This window comes from Sinocyclocheilus rhinocerous, unplaced genomic scaffold (assembly GCF_001515625.1).
Source record: "Sinocyclocheilus rhinocerous isolate Xijiao unplaced genomic scaffold, SAMN03320098_v1.1 scaffold85, whole genome shotgun sequence".
NCBI lineage: Eukaryota > Metazoa > Chordata > Actinopteri > Cypriniformes > Cyprinidae > Sinocyclocheilus > Sinocyclocheilus rhinocerous.
This window is the reverse complement of record NW_015649998.1, coordinates 1,133,698-1,151,671: the sequence shown is the minus strand read 5'-3', so window position 1 is coordinate 1,151,671 and position 17,974 is coordinate 1,133,698. Positions and strand designations below refer to the sequence as shown.

Below are 17,974 nucleotides of genomic sequence, written 5' to 3'. Positions count from 1 at the left end.
ATTTTCTGGGTTAGTTTATTTTGATGTTCAGTGTTGATTATGCTTTAGAACGCTTGTTGATCATACTAAAGTTTTAATGAAGTCTGTTTTTTTTTCCGTGCCCCAGTTAGACGGCGCATGAGGCCTATTCCAGCAGAATTAATGAATAACGGCTCACGGCCAAATGGCCAAAAGTCATCTGATTTCTTCAGAACACTGAATGGATAGATTTTTTTTTATGTCTCCAAGAAATTGGAAGAGAAATAGCCACCATCTACTAAGAGCAGACAGTGAGACGGTGTGATTTTTCAAGGAAATGTTTTGAATTTTTCATGTCTTTGGAGTGCTTAAAATGGCCTCTGGGTTTTGATGTACACTGTTGATCTATGCTGATAGACATTTGATTCCCACATAGTCAGCATGGTAAGGGCAATACGTCCCCTTCACCCAAACATCTTCTGGATGGCTTCCAGATTGTTCTTGGCTCTTGATGTATAGCCAAGGGTTTTAGCGGTAATAAACTATCCTAATGGCATAGGTAGACTGGCTTGTTAGTATTCCAGGCACGAGAACCGCTCCAGTGGCAGTTTTCTCTAATGCTGTGTACATAAATGACTGAACAGAAGTACTACATGCACAGCCCTGTGCTTTATATCTAAATGTCAAGACGACAGCCAAAAAAAGACAAAACTATGGCTTTGAATAGTTCACAAGCGTTTAGTTTAGATGGTTGCTCATCTTTTTGGAGGAAAGAGCAGAATAAATCAGAACATGGATTTTTTTCAGTGTTATTTCTTTCTTTAGCATTTTTTTTCAGTATGTTACAGATTAGAAAAGAGAATCATTTGTCACTTGTTTCATAAAAACAAAAATCACATTGTTGTAATGTATTTATAGTACCTTAATATAGCAAAAGAATATAGAAAAAGGTTTATAAGCAGTAATGTGAAGTTGATATTTTTGTAAAATATGTTACATAATTCTTATGTTCAAAAGTGTGTGTATATTTGTATACAAAAGGTGGCATATTTGTCTGTCACAGGTTACTGTTCTAAACAAACAAACTTCTGGTTGTGTGTTGCCAACACACTTCCTTTGGGTGGAATTTTCTAGTTTCCTGGTGCATTTGAAAGATTGACTAATATTTTTCAGACCACAAAAAAAAAAAAGAATAAGAAAAAATAAGAATTTATTTGAAGCAACATTGCATAAGATATTAAGTGTATTTCATCTTACTGCACTGACAGATTTTGTCCCTTGTGTTTAATTTATTATATTTTTAAAAAAATGTTATATATTTGCTGTATGAAAAGAAAACTGTAGAATAAGAAGTGGAGTAAGACAAAACACATATTCAGGTAAAAGTATTTAAGTACAAGTCTTAATAAAATACAATGTTGCTTCTCAAGTACATTAATTTTCTTTCAAGGATATTCTGAGTTTTACATTGCTATCTGTAAAAAAATAAATAAATAAAAAATACTACTTAAAACCTTAAAGTCGGCACAAAACATATTATAGATCTTATTGTGAGTGATTCATCCGTGTTTTTTGTGTGTTTTTTTTACTTTAATGTCATAACTTGATTTTCTTTCAGCATTTAAATACCTGACTTACCACAATCCCTCAAGAGCTCGCAATAATTTTTGGGTGCAATGCTCATATCTCAAAATCCAATCAACAACCAATGAATAGAAATCCCTAGTCTACTTTTTTTTACGAAAAAAAGTCACAATACAGAAAAAAAGGGGAAAAAATCTGTGGTTAATTCATGTTCATTTCATTATTATTATTTTTTACACATAAAAGGTTAGCGAGTTATTTTGATTACAGTAGTCTAATTGTTAACATGTTTAAGAATGGCTATACATGTTTGTTTGTTTTTTAGTTTATAGCGAATATCTTGCCCCATAGATTTCCATTGAAAGTGCATTAAAGATTTGTGCAGTTGAGATTGAGACTTTTTCAGCTATATGGACAATAAGCTAGTGCCATTGCAAGTAGTTATGTCATTTCCTCTTTCTGCCATGTGTTTAGCTGGCAGCCTGGAAATATGTTTAAAAACCCCAGGTTTATTAGTGTCCAGCCTATGTTGGGGTTAGTTAGCATAAAACTGCACACACACCCAGACTGTGCCTCACTACAGACTATGAACTGTTTTATGCACATAGACACACACGCTCAGTGTACATTCCTGTACTTTAGGAGCTAGAGCCACTGTTCACCTCTGGGTGTGGGCTTCCAATTAACACAGCAGACCCACTGTGAAGGTACAGTTGCTCCATTCAGAAGCAGTGGGATGTTTGCCATGCTTGTCTAATGACACAATGCACAAAAAACAGACTACAGGTGCCAGCCTGAGCCACACAGCTTTCGAGTCTTTGACAAGAAAATTGTTACAACTTCATTGACATAAAGCTGTCTTGACCAGGCAACCATAAAGATTTGGAAAAACAAACAGTACCTATGTGTTTCCAGTCATTATGGAACATGTTAAAATGAAGGACAGACAAAAATGTTCCAAAGTGTGCTCCATTACCAATGTTGGAAAGGACACCATGTTTTGCTAAGGGAATGGCAATCATTTCCGTCTCTCAGTAATAAACTGGTGCGTAATTTTTGTTTCTGTGAGTAGCTGCCTCTGGTTAAATTCCAAGACATACTTTTACTTACTTTTGGACATACTTCTCAGGCATTAAACTTTGGTTCATAGGTCGTCCTACATGAAGTTAGCTGTGGACATGAAAGATACTACTCCTTTTGTGTTGCTAGTGGTTTAAAAATTCCCCACTTAACCTTTTAAAAACTGTTGCATATGTTATGAAAGACTTTAATACACTTTTCCTTTTCGCTCTTTGAAGGGTCATGTCAGGGCATGATATGGGGATTTACTTTATCTATAGGTTTATTAAGAACATTTAATACCTGAGTCAATGCATCAGTCTCTGGAAAAACACGTCCAGTCGTCCCACAGTTGCAGGGGTGGTGATGAATCATTCGGTGAAAATGTGAGGTTTGGCACTCTCGCCCCCTCGTCTTGGCTGACGGTCATCCATGTTGGGAAGTGATCAAACAGTTTGTTCAACTCTTCCTGCAAGGAAGCAATGCACTGAGCAATAACACAGGAGCGATAAACCTCAAAATGCTCCGAAGCCAGCTTATCCAGTCAACCTGTCAAAACACTCTGCCATCTTGATGAAATCTAATGGCCTTGTTGAGGAAGCCAATGGCAACATAGAGAACCATCCTTGAAGAGGCTGAAGTGATTAGTTTAGCTGTCTGCTTACAGTATGTGTTTTTCACACTGTGTTTAATATTAGTTTAGTAAATCCTTCTCTAAATGTTAGAATATTTTGATGGATTGTCTAATTTTCTTTTTGGTTTTCTTTGTGTTTTTGTATTGCAGATGATTGCAAAGGAAAACGACAAAGGAAAATCTTGTATAAAACTCAAAACTACTTAAATCTTTATGCTGCAGACGGTCTCAGGACACTCTGTATCGCCAAAAAGGTAACACGGACTCTCAGTAACAACTGGAAAATTACATTTTTTTATATGATATAATATAATATAATATAATCTTACACAAATAATGTTTTTGAATAACCTTCATTTTGATATATATTTGATATATATTTAATTTAATATTTAATATGAATCTTTAATCAATTGACAGCCCTCATTTTTATTTTGTCACTTTTTTTTTGTACACTTTTGGGTGGACTTTACTGGATAAAAACAAAGTGTTTGTGTTGAAAATGTAAAAGTGTTTTTGCACCGATGGTTTACAAAACTGTGAGGTTTTTCCCAGAATGCTGATCTGTGTGACAGATCTCTCACTCTCACTGTCCGTCTTTTTCTCATCTCTCTTCTTTCTCTGTATCTCAGGGATCGTAATATATGCTCTCGCTCTCTTCTCTGATTTGTTAACTCAGTGTCTTGAGCTCCTCGTGGGAGTCTGGTTGTCATATAATGTGATAAGATGTGTTCTTGTTTTTTTCCCCAATTTTTCAACAAACTTTCACATGCTTCCTTGGATCTACTGAATTAGATTTCTGCTGTCATTGACAATCAGAATTTTAACCAACGAAACGTTACTTTTTTTCCCTTTTTCTAACTAAAGCCCAGCTGTGATCTAACACTTCCTATATCATTTTAATAAAAGTATGAATTCTATCATTTCTTCTTTTTGGCATGCTTCATTATCACTGTTGCTAAATAGTCACCTTAACAGAAGGGAAGCCTTGAACAGCTTGCATACAATTATTTTTCACACAGCTAAGTGTGAATTCATACATAAACGGAGCTGCTTAAAGTTTAACAAGCCACTTATTGTGTTAGTTTTATTTTCTCCACCTGTTTGTTTTTTTAACCAGCAACCAGAATACCTTATTGCGCTCTTCTCTCTTTTTCCTTTTTTCATGCATCCCTTTGAAGCTAGAAAAACGTTTTGAAATATTGTGACAACCAGTGCTTTATCAAAACTCATTTTTTGCAAATAATGCTGATGTTGCACCTCTATCAGTGATGTGATTGTATTTGTTTGGTCCAGGTTCTCAGTAAGGAGGAGTATGCCAGTTGGCTACAACGCCACCTGGAAGCCGAGACAGCCATACAGAGGAGGGAGGAGCTGCTTTTTGAGTCTGCATTAGGACTAGAGACCAACCTCCAACTTCTGGGTAATAATAGTTCCTAAAGCACTCTTAGTCCATCAAGGACTAATTTACACCTGGTGTTAAAGGGATGGTCACCCAAGAATAAAAATTCTGTCACCATTTACTCACCCGCATTGTAATTCCACACCTGTATGAGTTTCTTTTTTCTGCTGAACACAAGAGAAGATACTTTGAAGAATGTGGGTAACCAAACAGTTGCTAGTCCCCATTGACTTTCATAGTAATTTTTCCATGGAATTCAATGGGGACCAGCAACTGTTTGGTTACCAGCATTCTTCAGGATATTTTCTTTTATGTTCAGCAAAAGAAAGTAAGTCAATGAAGCTTGAAACAACTTGACGGTCAGTAAACAATGACAGAAATTTCATTTTTGGGTGAACTATCCTATTAATATCTCGAGGTTCAAAACACAAGTGCTTAGTAACAGACACGTAAAATCTTTCTGTCTGTCTTTTCAAATAGGAGCAACAGGTATTGAGGACAGACTTCAGGATGGGGTTCCCGAGACCATCGCCTCTCTGAGGAAAGCAGGCCTTCAGATCTGGGTGCTGACAGGAGATAAACAAGAGACTGCCGTCAACATTGCCTATGCCTGCAAACTGCTGGACCCAGAGGAGGAGATAATCACTCTTAATGCTGACTCACAGGTACACCCAGCATGCACTGCTGCAGTCTCTCCTCATGGGCTCTGCTCTTTCTCCTCACTTCCTTCTCCCTCTGAATGCTGACTGAGTGAGACATGGTCTACATCTAATGACTGTTATGATAAACAATTTATCTGTTGATTACTTCTGCAGTCAATCATTTGGTCAGATTCCTCATCTCCAAACAATATGAAGTTGAAGGCCACAAATAATCACTAAACTGAATTTGAGAACCAATTCATTTAAATTTGAAAGAATTGATTTGCTTGAAGAGTCTCAGAATTCCCAACACTACGGGGAACTGTCTTCCACATATGCCTTATTAAAAAAGTAACTATTACTCTCAGGCTGCCCACTCCAGCTGACAACTTGCTTGCAACTACAGAGTTTGGAAAATGTTTCATATCAGTTCTCACAAGGGGTTAAAAAGCCTTTTATAATTCTATTATATCTTTGGAGTAGATTCTGTTTGATCTTGTATTTAATTATTTATTCTCTGATTTATTGATTATTATTGTTCTTGTTTTGCTTTTTGCAACCAGGAATGACAGAAATGTCTGAAGGTATTGCTCATAACTTGTAGGCCTGATTGTTCCAGTTGAAAACACAAACTGTAGTTCTATTTCTCCCACTATTGTACCTTTTTTCCTTCATCCATCTACCATATGAGTGTTTTTTCCACTATGGGCACTTTAATCTCCCAAGGGCTGATTACTAATTTTTAGGGATGCACGATATTGGATTTTGCCGATATCCGATATGCCGATATTTTTTCAACTCATTTTGGCCGATAGCCAATACCGATATATTTCCTTTTGTTTGGAAACAACACCAAGTCTCTCCTGTGCAGAAATTATAAGCAAATTATTTTTAATTTTGGTTAGTTTTTAACAAAAACGTAGTTGTTAGAATTAAATAAACAACAATGAAGTTCTTTTGTAATGAAGGTACATTGAAGATTTGAAAATAACTATAAAAAATATATATTCAATCGCTGCATTTTTTTTTAAGGAAGATGCAGTGGTAACCTTAATATTTTATTTTAAGATTTAACATTTGTAAATGGTTGTTGTATGGAGTTGTAAAAATTCTGAAAATCTTACACATGCACAACATATTACACATTAATGAATAAATCAGTATGTATATATATATACAATTATTTAATTTAAGAGACATGTTTGTGTTGTTTTTGTTTTTTTTGCTCATGTAAGCTATAGCTTCTGAACTTTAAATCAAAACATACTCATGATTTTATGGCATCAATTACTGCTTTATTTAATCAGAAACAGTCTAAATATTATTTTGTGTATTTTGCTTTCATTTTATTAGAAGTAGGCCAACAGCGCCCCCTACGGAATTAAAACTCCTTTTAAAGTGGGCATTAGGACCTGGGGGAGGCTGCAGCTGCCGCTGCAAGTGCTATTACTGTTTACTCTATCATACACCGAATGCATTCTGTACGTGCATTCTCAGTTTAAATGCAGCGATCCAAAACAGTGAACTTAATCATCATTTGAGCAAAACTTTGCTTCAAGAACGAGCCACACTGCTGACGTGATCTAATCGCTACCACACCCTGAGCACATGTGAGTTAATGTATTCCTCTTATCGGCAAGACATATCGGCATATATTTTCATATCGGGCCGATGCCGATATTTACATTTAAAGTCATTATCGGCCGATTCTGATATTGGTGCGATAATATCTTGCATCCCTATTTATTTTTTAAATATTATTATTATTATATAACTAACTAATCCCAACACTTTTTCTCTTGGGATGGCTCTGTTTATCATCCTTTGTTATTTGTTTGTCAAATGTCATCTTTAGTTAATTGAATTATAGGCAACTGCTGTTAAGATTTTCTGTTTTTACACTGACAGCACTGAGAACAAAAGCAGCAGGCACACAATAAATTATGTAAAAAATTAATGTTGATTAATTTTCGAGTTCTAAGTAAGTAAATATTAATTTCAATTAATATTAATTAGATTGTAGCATGTTACTTGAACCCATTACCCCGGGATTTGAACATGGGACGTCCGAAGCGCAACGGCGATATATGTCGACGCGCTGCCCACAAGGCTATCAGCGCCGACAACATGTTATCTTCAAATTAAAGTCAGTCATGACCATTTTTATGTTTATGGGATATTGCAGTGTTTATTATAAATAATTTTCCCATGCACAGAATTTTTTGATTTGTGTGCACTGCCCTCATAATCTTTAATCATTACTTTAAATAGACTTTTTAAATAGTGATATTGCATATATTGGCTTTTTATCAGCTAACCTGCTCTCTAAGATATCAGCCATCAAAAGTACATATCTGGCCACCACAAATGAAAATATTTTGTAAGGTAATTTATTTAGACCTAAAGGACCAAAAGTGTCTCTAGTTGAAAAAACACCCATATTCCCCTGCATGTCCACTATTAGACTGTAGGTGTTTCCCTCACAGAACTGCTGAACTGGCTTGAATGAGCTCTCATGATGTTTCATGATTTTGTCTCCTTGGAGAACACGTGATGCATCCACATGAGTTTTGTTTTGAAAAACCACACAGGCAAAGAGCTGTCATCCTGGAATGTCTTAATCACCGACTTGCTGTATTAGTCAGAACGTTTTCTTTGCTTAAAAGGATAGTACACCCAAAAATAAAAATGGTCATCATCATACTCTCGCCCTTACCTCATTACAAAGCTGAATGACTTTCTTCCTTCTGTGGAACAAAAGAAGATATTTCGAAAAATGTTGGGAACCACGCTGTTTGGATTACTTTTGAACCAAAAAGAAGACATTTTGAGAATATCAGTCTCAGTGATTTTTTTGTTTCACTGAAGAAAGTCGTAGAGGTTTGGAATCACATGAGGGTGACTAAACAATGACAACATTTTCATTTTTGGGTGGAGTATCCCTTTAAAAAAAGTGATTTTGTACAGTAAATGTTATATAATTTATACCATAATTGTGATCTGTTTTGTTGCATTTCCGAGCAGAGTCATCTTTTTTTCTTTTTTTTTGGGGGGGGGGTGGTAATTTCTCTGCTTGCCAGATGTTGTTTAACTCTCATGAGATCTTTGTCCTTTTTATGACCTTCCTGATTTTTTGGTTTGAATGTGAACTCTTACTCTTACTAGGAGGCCTGTGCTGTATTGCTCAAGAACAGTCTGCACTACATCCAGACCAAGTTCCTTTGCAACCCTCTACCAGATCCTCAAGCAGCTAGAGGCTATGCTGGCATCCACTTCTCTTCTCCGGTGTGTTCCCCGGCCTCCTCTGGCCACTCCAGCCCCTTCCTGGTGCACCGGCTAGGGCTGGTGATCGACGGCCGGACCTTGGCCTACGCACTGGACAAGAGTTTGGAGGACAAGTTCCTAGCTGTGGCTCGAAGTTGCAGGTCCGTTCTATGCTGTCGCTCGACGCCCCTGCAGAAGAGCATGGTGGTCAAGTTAGTGCGTAACAAGCTCAAGGTCATGACGCTGGCAATAGGTAAGTGGTGGATATGTTTGGTCGTTTTTAATCTAGTGTTTCTTGCAAATGCTTAATCTCAAGTGAGTTTTTAACAGTGTTTCGTTTAGCTGAATTTGTTGCATGAAAAAAGTTTTTAAAGCCCAGTCTGCAAGTGATGACTCCCTAGTGGCCATAAACATCACATAACTGCAGCTAAGATAATACACACAAATGAACTTCACTGTGTTCCACAGTACTAATGCTAGTGACTGTGCTTAAAGGAATAGCTTGCCCAGAATTGAAGATGGCATCATTTCCTCACCCTCACATTGTTCCAAGAGCTTTCCATGCTCTTTTCCATGCAATTACATAAACGGAGACTGAAGCCTTGAAAGCTCCAGAAAGAAATGAGCACCATTCAAATAGTCTATGTGAGGAAAAATTGCCAATCCAACAAAGGCTGTCCTAATAATTGAAAGATTTTTCTTTTATTCCCTACTTTTAAAAGAAAACATGATCAGTTTGGACATTACCTTTCAAAAGCTTTTTGATTTTTTTTTCTCAGAAATTGTGTTAAATTGATCAAAAGTGATGGTAAAGACATTTATATCACTAGGCAAATATTTTATTCAGAAGGTCCATTCATACATGTTTTAAAAAGGACTCATGAGAAAGAAAAAAAAGTAAGACATTTTGTCAGAACAAAATAGGTTTTCGCTTAAAATCTTTGAATATGCCCGAGTTTGTCCTTGACTGGTATGTTTTTAAATGATTCACAAAGCTCATGTGAATGATTCCTTTCTGAATCTAGCACAGGAGTTCAGCTCACTGATTCAGTGGGAAGATTATCAGTGTATAATAATGTTCCGCTTTTCTGAAATGTTTGCATCATTTTTAAAGCTTGAAAGCTTCAGTCTCCATTCACTGTAATTGCATGGAAAATTGAGACCAGTACAAAATATGTGACTCTGGACCACAAAACCAGTCTTAAGTCGCTTGAGTATATTTTTAGCAATAGCCAAAAAAACATTGTATGGGTCAAAATTATCGATTTTTCTTTTATGCAAAAAATCATTAGGATATTAAGTAAAGATCATGTTCCATGAAGATATTTTGTACATTTCCTACCGTAAATATATCAAAACTTGATTTTTGATAAGTAATATGCATTTCTAAGAACTTCATTTGGACAACTTTAAAGACTATTTTCTCAGTATTTTTGCACCCTCAGATTCCAGATTTTCAAATAGTTGTATCTCGGCCAAATAATGTCCTATCCTAACAAACCATACATCAATAGAAAGCTTATTTATTCAGCTTTCAGATGATGTATACATCTCAATTTCAAAAAATTTACCCTTATGATTGGTTTTGTGGTCCAGGGTCACATATGTCCTCAAATGGGTTTGAGAAGACATGAGGGTGAGTAAAGGATGACTGAATTCTCATTTTAGCTTGAACTGTCCCTTTAAACAGTAACTGGTTGTTTCTTTTTAAGATGTCCAAAATGGGTAAAATGGGTAGCATACAGTAGATGTTCTTTTTTTTTGTTGTTTCTCGTACTGTTTGCTTGGCAAGTTGAATTTGGAGATTAATGGTCCCCGGTGTTGCCAAGTAAACATTTCAGTGGTGACTGGACAGCACGTGTCTGTCCTTTCCCCAGTGCAGAATGCCACATTTACAAGCCTACGCAGCACTCTAGCTAATTATCCAGATGGCTTTAGGGAGAGAGAGAGAGATGCGAGGTGCATCAAGACTGAGCCACCTGTCTGCAGAAAGAGCGGGTTACCTCAGGTCATTCCCCCCACCTTAAAGGGGTCATATGATGCGATTTCAATTTTTCCTTTCTCTTTGGAGTGTTACAAGCTCTTGGTGCATAAAGAAGATCTGTAAAGTTGCAAAGACTAAAGTCTCAAATCCAAAGAGATATTCTTTATAAAAGTTAAGAGTCAGCCACACCTACCTAAAACGGCTCGTTCTAACACACCCCCACATACCTACGATAGAGGAGAAACAATAATGTACAGTATGTGGAAAATAATGTGTTTTTTGAACCTTAAACCGCATAAACACATTTCATTACACCAAATACACAAAATAATGTTCTTTTTAGCAACATCATATGACCCCTTTAATAAAGATTTTGTAATTCATTTATGTCTCATGGAAAGACAGGAGCAGGTTTTTTTAAATATTCACACTGTCATTTTGGATTGGAATGAGAGAGGGAGTGCTCAAACGACCCTCAGTGGTGCTGTAAATAAACTTCTTTGCCTCGAAATTGACAGACTTCATTACAGAATGAATCCGAGCCTTGCCATCTTCACCGCATGACTCTAATGAACGGACATTTATGGTGTACAGACATGTTCACAGCAGATGTTACCAGTTCTCACGCTAAGCATATTTGCTTTGTTGGTGTACTTCAAATAAAGGTGGTCTTGTTGAATTTGGCTGCCATGTTTGTTTGTTTCAGTTTGGACAAAGGCGACTGACGGTCTCAGCGGGCTATTACTTTTCTATATACTTCAAAGCCTACTAGCTTTTTAGCTTGAAAGTCAGCTTTTGATGATAGCTTGGGGTCAAGTCAGCACTGCGCCTTATGCCTCAGGCAACAGAGGATGATTTTAAAAACCACCTCAAGGCAAATTCATAGGTCCAAGATAAACATCTTTGAACACATAGTATGTTATCTGAAGTACACTCTGCCTCTCACCATACAGAAGTTTCAGACAGAATGTTGTCAATTTACAGTTCATAATCATGTAGGCCTAATTGTGTTGTCTTTTTTTTTTTCTTCTGTCATAATGGCCACACCTTTCATTCTCATGTTTATATACAGGGGCGGTCAGACTAGATTTTAATTATTTTAAAAAATGCTAAAAATTTTGTGCCTATTGTATTTTTATTATTTTATTTTATTTAGCTCTAACTCCTCCGGGAGCCCTTTTTTTTTGTGATATCCACCAAATTTGCTGTAGTTCTTCAGTCTGTTTTAGCTCTGGGTGTTTTTTTAAGTTTTCCTGTGATCAGATATTCTGAAATATTATGTCTCTGTTCTGACTTGATGTGCTTACTACTTCTAACTGTTTGGACTGAGGCTTTTCATGCAGCAGACAATCAAAAATATTCAAGAGTTATGAATGTTTTGAGCGTTTCATAATGTTAATGATTTCACACTCCAGTAATCAAACACAAACAACCTTTATCCTGCTCTAACTAACTGTTAGTCTGCTTACTGCTATATAACCATTAAAATTAAAGATTTTTTTTAACCTTCAGATATGTCTTAAAGCCAACATTTTTGTCTTTATGCCCTTTTCTGTTTGAGGTTTCAGTTTAATAGTTTAACAGTGTGCCTCATTTAGTTTAAGTAGGGCTTAATTGAAGTTTAAAACTTTAATTATATAGAACAGGATGAAACAAAGCCAAAATATTTGATTTTCAGTCAAGAAGTTAATTTGAAGCGTTTATATCCTTTGCTAGCTGAACATTCCTATACCAATTTGCAGCTCAGACTTAAACTTGAACTGATGAATGGAATGCAAAATTTAGCATGACTGCCACCTCTTTGGGTTCCTGTGTGATTTGACTTTGTAGTAAGCATTTTTCAGATGTGTAAAAGGTGACATTGATGTAAAGTCATGTCACCCTGCTAATGCACTGTCATTCCAGTTAATTTCAGAAACCGCAGCTTGTTTCTGGGCTCTTTTGCGGATAATTTATGTTGTTTATTTTTGCCAGCAGAGCACTTTGCTGCTGTTGCAATGTTTGCATTAATGCAGGCTGACATTGTGCAAAGTGAAACGGAATTGATAACTTGCTTACCCCTCTTTCTCACCCTCTTTTTGTGTCTGTTTTTCTCATTCATCCTAGGTGACGGAGCTAATGATGTTAGTATGATCCAAGTGGCTGATGTAGGGGTGGGGATCTCTGGACAGGAGGGCATGCAGGTAAGAAGAAACTGAAAAGATCAAGGGGAAGTAATGCTGATAAAGGTGTTTGAAAGTGGATGGTGGAGCCATACATTGTGGCCACACTTTATGCTCTGCCTTAAGTGTAAAGTACAAGAGGAATGAACATTGCAAAGCAGGACTACAGAGTTAATGCACCAAGTTTCTGGATATACATAATTCATGTTTTATGAAGATGTTTTGGCCAAGATACGGAGACAGCCTGTACTCAGACAGTTAATAAATGGTACCTTACACCAGTGGTTCACAACCCAGTTATGAGTTGCAGTCTCTTCTGATAAGGTCAGCAATAGGGAAAACAACCCTAAATAGAAATAATTAAATGTTGTTAACCATATTATTGAGAATAGTTACATGTTTTTATGTTTTGTTTTACAGCATAAATTACACAGTTTGAACACACAATTTATAACCTGTTTTTTTTTTTTATATTAATGTACAGTGCTAAATAACTATCACGATATGATTTTATGTGCTTGACACATCTGACAAATGTTGTAGTCCTTGTATAATATTATTTTTAATAGTCTTTTGCTAATCAAGTCTTCATTTATTTTACCAAAACTACAGTTAAAAACAGCAATATTTTTTCAATTTAAAATAACTGTTTTCTGTTTTAATATATTTTAAAATGTAATTTATTCTTGCTTAAGAAACATTTATAATCAATGTTGAAGATCGTTAACTGTTATTGACTGCTAACTATTTTTATGGAAATTGATAAATTTTTTCTGTATTTTTTGATCAATTGAATGTTCAAAAGAACAGAAGAATGTTACTTTTGTAACATTATAATTGTCTTTATTATCACTTTAGATGAGTTTAATGCATCCTTTTTGAATAAAAGGATTTTTTCCTTTAAAAAATATCTTTCTGACCCCAAAATTTTGAATGGTAGTGTACATGTATTCAGTATAAATTGCATTGTTATAACTTGTAGATGAATTTTGAAACCGCTGTGTGTGTAAAAAAAAAATGCTAGAAAGTTGCTTGATTTTAGGAAATTTTGTTTGTTTTTACAATAAAGAATTTTGGTACTGTATTAAATTGCCACATGATTTGAAATCTGGGTCCTAAAGCAGAACTATTTGAAAAATGGACTCTTCCCTTGATATATTGACCCATGCCTTTTCTTAAGGACAGTTAACCTAAATGCACTGTATGCAGTGGCAGCAGTTTTGCTTTGTTTGGGCGATATGCAGCATATGGTTCCTTCAGCGGATCATTTATAAAGCGCCCTCCTCTTGTTCGTCTCTGGGAACAGCCTATCTCAGATTATCTGTTTGACGCTCTGTCTCATGCGTCACACAGATTAATTAATTCAGCGAAAGATCTGGACGTAATGAGGCACCACTCTTTGCTGTTTGCCAAAGTGCTCTTCTTATCGGAGGTCTCCTTGAGGTCAGCGCTCCGTATTAACAACCCTAATGAGAATCTGTTTATGACTCTGTCCCATAGACCATAATGTACCAAACATAGTAGGGTAACAACTGAGCTCACCTGTTTTTTTATGCTTTCATGATGTGGAGAGAATGACAACGAGGATGGAGAACATAGCTGATGCCGCTGTCAGGCCAATTGTAACTGATTAAAATCCCAAATGCCATTAGAGGCGACAAGGCGGTATCTGTCATGCTGATAGATGACATGTTAACTGCCTGACGCGTGCAGCTGTCGAAAACATATGATAAAGAATAGATGGGTGATGGGATCATTTTCACCAGATTCCAGTCAGGAAGGCTTTTCATAATTCTTTTATGCAAAAATGTCCTCACAAGTGTTTTGTCACCAGGCTGATGTTAATCTTATGTCTTATGAATGTATATGGATGCCATGCCACCATGTTTGTGTGTCTCACTTGATAGATCTTGGGCCTCAAGGCAAATGTCGTCAAAATCCTGTTTATATGAATGTGGTTGAACGCTTTAACTCAATAGGCCATCATGTAACATTATAGGAAAGGAGTGCATTTTTTTTTTACCTTTTTGAGTATTTAACATATATATACTTTTGCACAAGCATAAAATAAAACCTATTTTTTGCATCCTTAAAGCTTTGCCTATTCATGCACTAGTGTTGGTCCATTGCTTTGTGAAAATAGTTTTAATTGCACAGAACTTGTATTAACATTTACTGTCTTCACTGTTCTGTTCACATTGTTTTCATAGGCAGTAATGGCCAGTGACTTTGCCCTGCCACGGTTTCGATACCTGCAGAAGCTGCTCTTGGTTCACGGCCATTGGTGTTACTCTCGTCTCGCCAACATGATCCTCTACTTCTTCTACAAAAATGCTGTGAGACCCTGAAGTCTGCTCATTTCTGATAATAGTTATCATTATCATACAGGTTATTAACTACTGTAAAGGGACTTTGAAAAACAATATGGCAGGAATAATACATACATATATGTATAAAAATAAACTGTCAGACTGTGATCAGTGTTGTATCATACTGAATTAAGGTTTATTTTGTAGTAATGACACGCTTTCTGGATATTATCCTGCTTACTGCATGGCTGAGAAATACATAAATAGGAATTAAATATTGATTTTGATTTGGAAATATTTGATTATTTGAAAAAGAGAATGAGTGCTACAAGTTAAATTCACTTTTTTGAATATCTTAAATCTTTGTCATCTGTATCATCCAGCACTAATCACAATTAGTAAAGTTCAAATGAACATTCTGATGTGTTCAAATTTAGTTTAACATTTAATTGTTTAACATGACTATTATACCGTTTAATCATTAAACATTAAATTACACAATTAAGCAATTACACCATCCGTGAACGGCATAAATTGAAATATAATTGTGACCGTAAAGGCTTTTGAAAGTGTAATGTAAATGGTAAATAAAAACCCATGAACAGCGTTTAATAATTAAATATGAGTTTGTATATTTGGTTTGTTAATGAATTGGTCTTATGTTCTTTAAAACATAACTTATGTTCTCTAAAAATAGTAATGCTTTAAACCTACAGATACCCTGTATTTCAGCCATTATAAAAAAAAAATGTTCTGCTCAATCTTCAGTCAAATAGAGTATTCCAGAGAGTATTCCGTGTAATAATGCATCCAGTTTAACAGGTTGAAGTTTCATGATGTCAATAGTTTATAGCTAGAAGCTCTTAAACGTTGTTGTCTGTTCTTCATATACTGTTTGATTAATGAAGATCTATTCTTGGGGAGGTCCTAGAAACGTCTTGGACGTAATGAAGATGCATGACTTATAATGAGGCAACAGCTGCAGACCTCATTGTAGATTTCTTTTGTCTTTCTCTCACCTTTTTTTCCCTCTATTGTCTTTTGTCTTTCTCTCTCACCCTAGATGTTCGTTGCCCTCATCTTCTGGTATCAGTTCTACTGTGGGTTCTCTGGGTCAGCCATGGTTGATCAGTGGTACCTGATCTTCTTCAACCTGATGTTCTCCGCATTCCCTCAGCTCATCACCGGCACCCTGGACAAAGATGTGTCAGCAGAAACCCTGCAGGAGTTGCCGCAGCTCTACATGAATGGACAAAACTCAGAGGTACATGCTGATTGGACAGAACATAATTACACCATCCGTGAACTGCGTGAATTGAATTATAATTGGGAGCGAAAAGTCTATTGAAAGTGTAATGTAAATGGTAAATAAGAACCCATGAACAGCTTTTTGCCACATATATTCACACATGAGTTGCCTGCGGTTTGCAGCGTCAGCGCTTCCTCTATAATCAGATGAAGTATATTACCCGTGCAGCGCTTGCCACAGTTATTGCTTTGATTGTTTTTTGCTGACCCGTTTCAAAATGGGTCTTTTATTCTGTGCTGAGTTTCATGAGGGAGAAAACAGCACGAGCAAGAACAAACATTTTATAAAAACCACCAATCGTCTTGAGAGTGGTGAAATTTTGCAACCTGGGATAATTAAACTGCAGCGGTTGCCTCTGCTTTGCTAACCATATGCCTCTGCAGAGGTCTTCCTTTGACTTTGCCATTTATTTGCGTTCTGTGACTCCATTAGTGGAACATCTAATGACATTATAATAAAACATGGTCGTCTGGAATCGTGTGCCTGGATCTGATTGTTTGAATTTCTTTTACAGGAATATAAACCCTACATGTTCTGGATGAACATGATTGATGCCTTCTACCAAAGCCTCATCTGTTTCTTCATCCCTTACTTTGTAAGTGTGATTAGAATGTTTTGAGTATTCGCTGAAATTTCCATGCAAAATCCATGGCTGTTCAAGTATGTCTTCCTTAAGATGGAGGCCATCTGATCTTGATGAACCTTTTTAGTGCAGTATTTAAAGTTTGAGTGCACTGCAGATATGTTCGAAAAAAACCTTCAAATAAGAGAAACTTACTTCAAGCAAGACTTTGTAGCATTAAGACTGATTTGCATAGATTGTGTCTTCAATATTAGTGTATTTTGTCTATTGCACTGGCAGATGTTTTTAGTTTATAATTAATGCTTTAAAGTAAACTTCTTGTTTCAAGAATTTTCTGATATTTTAACTGCACTTTTTGCAGTGTGCTGTGCATGTAAAGTAAAATAAAAAGTAGGGTCTGTAAGTAATCAACAGTGTTGTGTGCATGTCATATATTTGCAGGCTTACGTTGACTCGGATGTGGATTTGTTTACATGGGGCACTCCCATCATCACCTTGGCACTCTTCACCATTTTGCTGCACTTAGGCATAGAAACCAAAACCTTGGTGAGTCTTGTTTTATAATATGCAAAATGTAATAGGATGTAGTCGCTAAAACTCAGTCAAACTCACTCCTAAAAGTCAATCTTCATGGTTCTTCTGTACTGATTTTGCAGTGTAAAGACGGTTGTGTGCTTGTTATGATTGGTGAGGGTCTCTGGTTAAACCTGCTTATTCTGTTTCTTACCCTTAACACCATTTGCAAAAATGCTGATAAGAATAGTGAAGTCCGTTTTCAATCTGATTAATGTTCATTTCAATAAATCGATTGAGTAGTTTGTTTACGCCATCAGTTAGTTCAAGGATGTCCCTGCGTGGCATTTTACATGTATATAGTTAAATGTTGTTTATTTGTGTATTCATATTTATATGGTACATGGAATGTTTTTAACATTATTTACATTTCTAACACAATAATTTTAAGTTATAATAAAAATAAATATTATTCTTTCATTCATCCACTTATGGAAAAACTTATCCTGTATTTTATTTTATTTTATTTTTTTATTTTTATTTTTTTTTGACATACAGTAATAATTTTAGTG

General features: G+C 35.9%; 1 protein-coding gene across 1 annotated transcript in view; it reads left to right on the top strand.

The window, feature by feature from the left end:
• atp10a (ATPase phospholipid transporting 10A) overlaps positions 1-17,974 on the top strand; it is a 57,594-nt gene that overhangs the window by 36,436 nt on the left and 3,184 nt on the right. Inside the window, exons 11-19 of the mRNA XM_016516008.1 lie at positions 3,386-3,489; positions 4,532-4,658; positions 5,118-5,302; positions 8,444-8,795; positions 12,633-12,709; positions 14,899-15,024; positions 16,061-16,261; positions 16,821-16,901; positions 17,331-17,435. Coding sequence (XP_016371494.1) covers positions 3,386-3,489; positions 4,532-4,658; positions 5,118-5,302; positions 8,444-8,795; positions 12,633-12,709; positions 14,899-15,024; positions 16,061-16,261; positions 16,821-16,901; positions 17,331-17,435 — 1,358 coding nt within the window. The remainder of the gene's footprint in view (positions 1-3,385; positions 3,490-4,531; positions 4,659-5,117; positions 5,303-8,443; positions 8,796-12,632; positions 12,710-14,898; positions 15,025-16,060; positions 16,262-16,820; positions 16,902-17,330; positions 17,436-17,974) is intronic.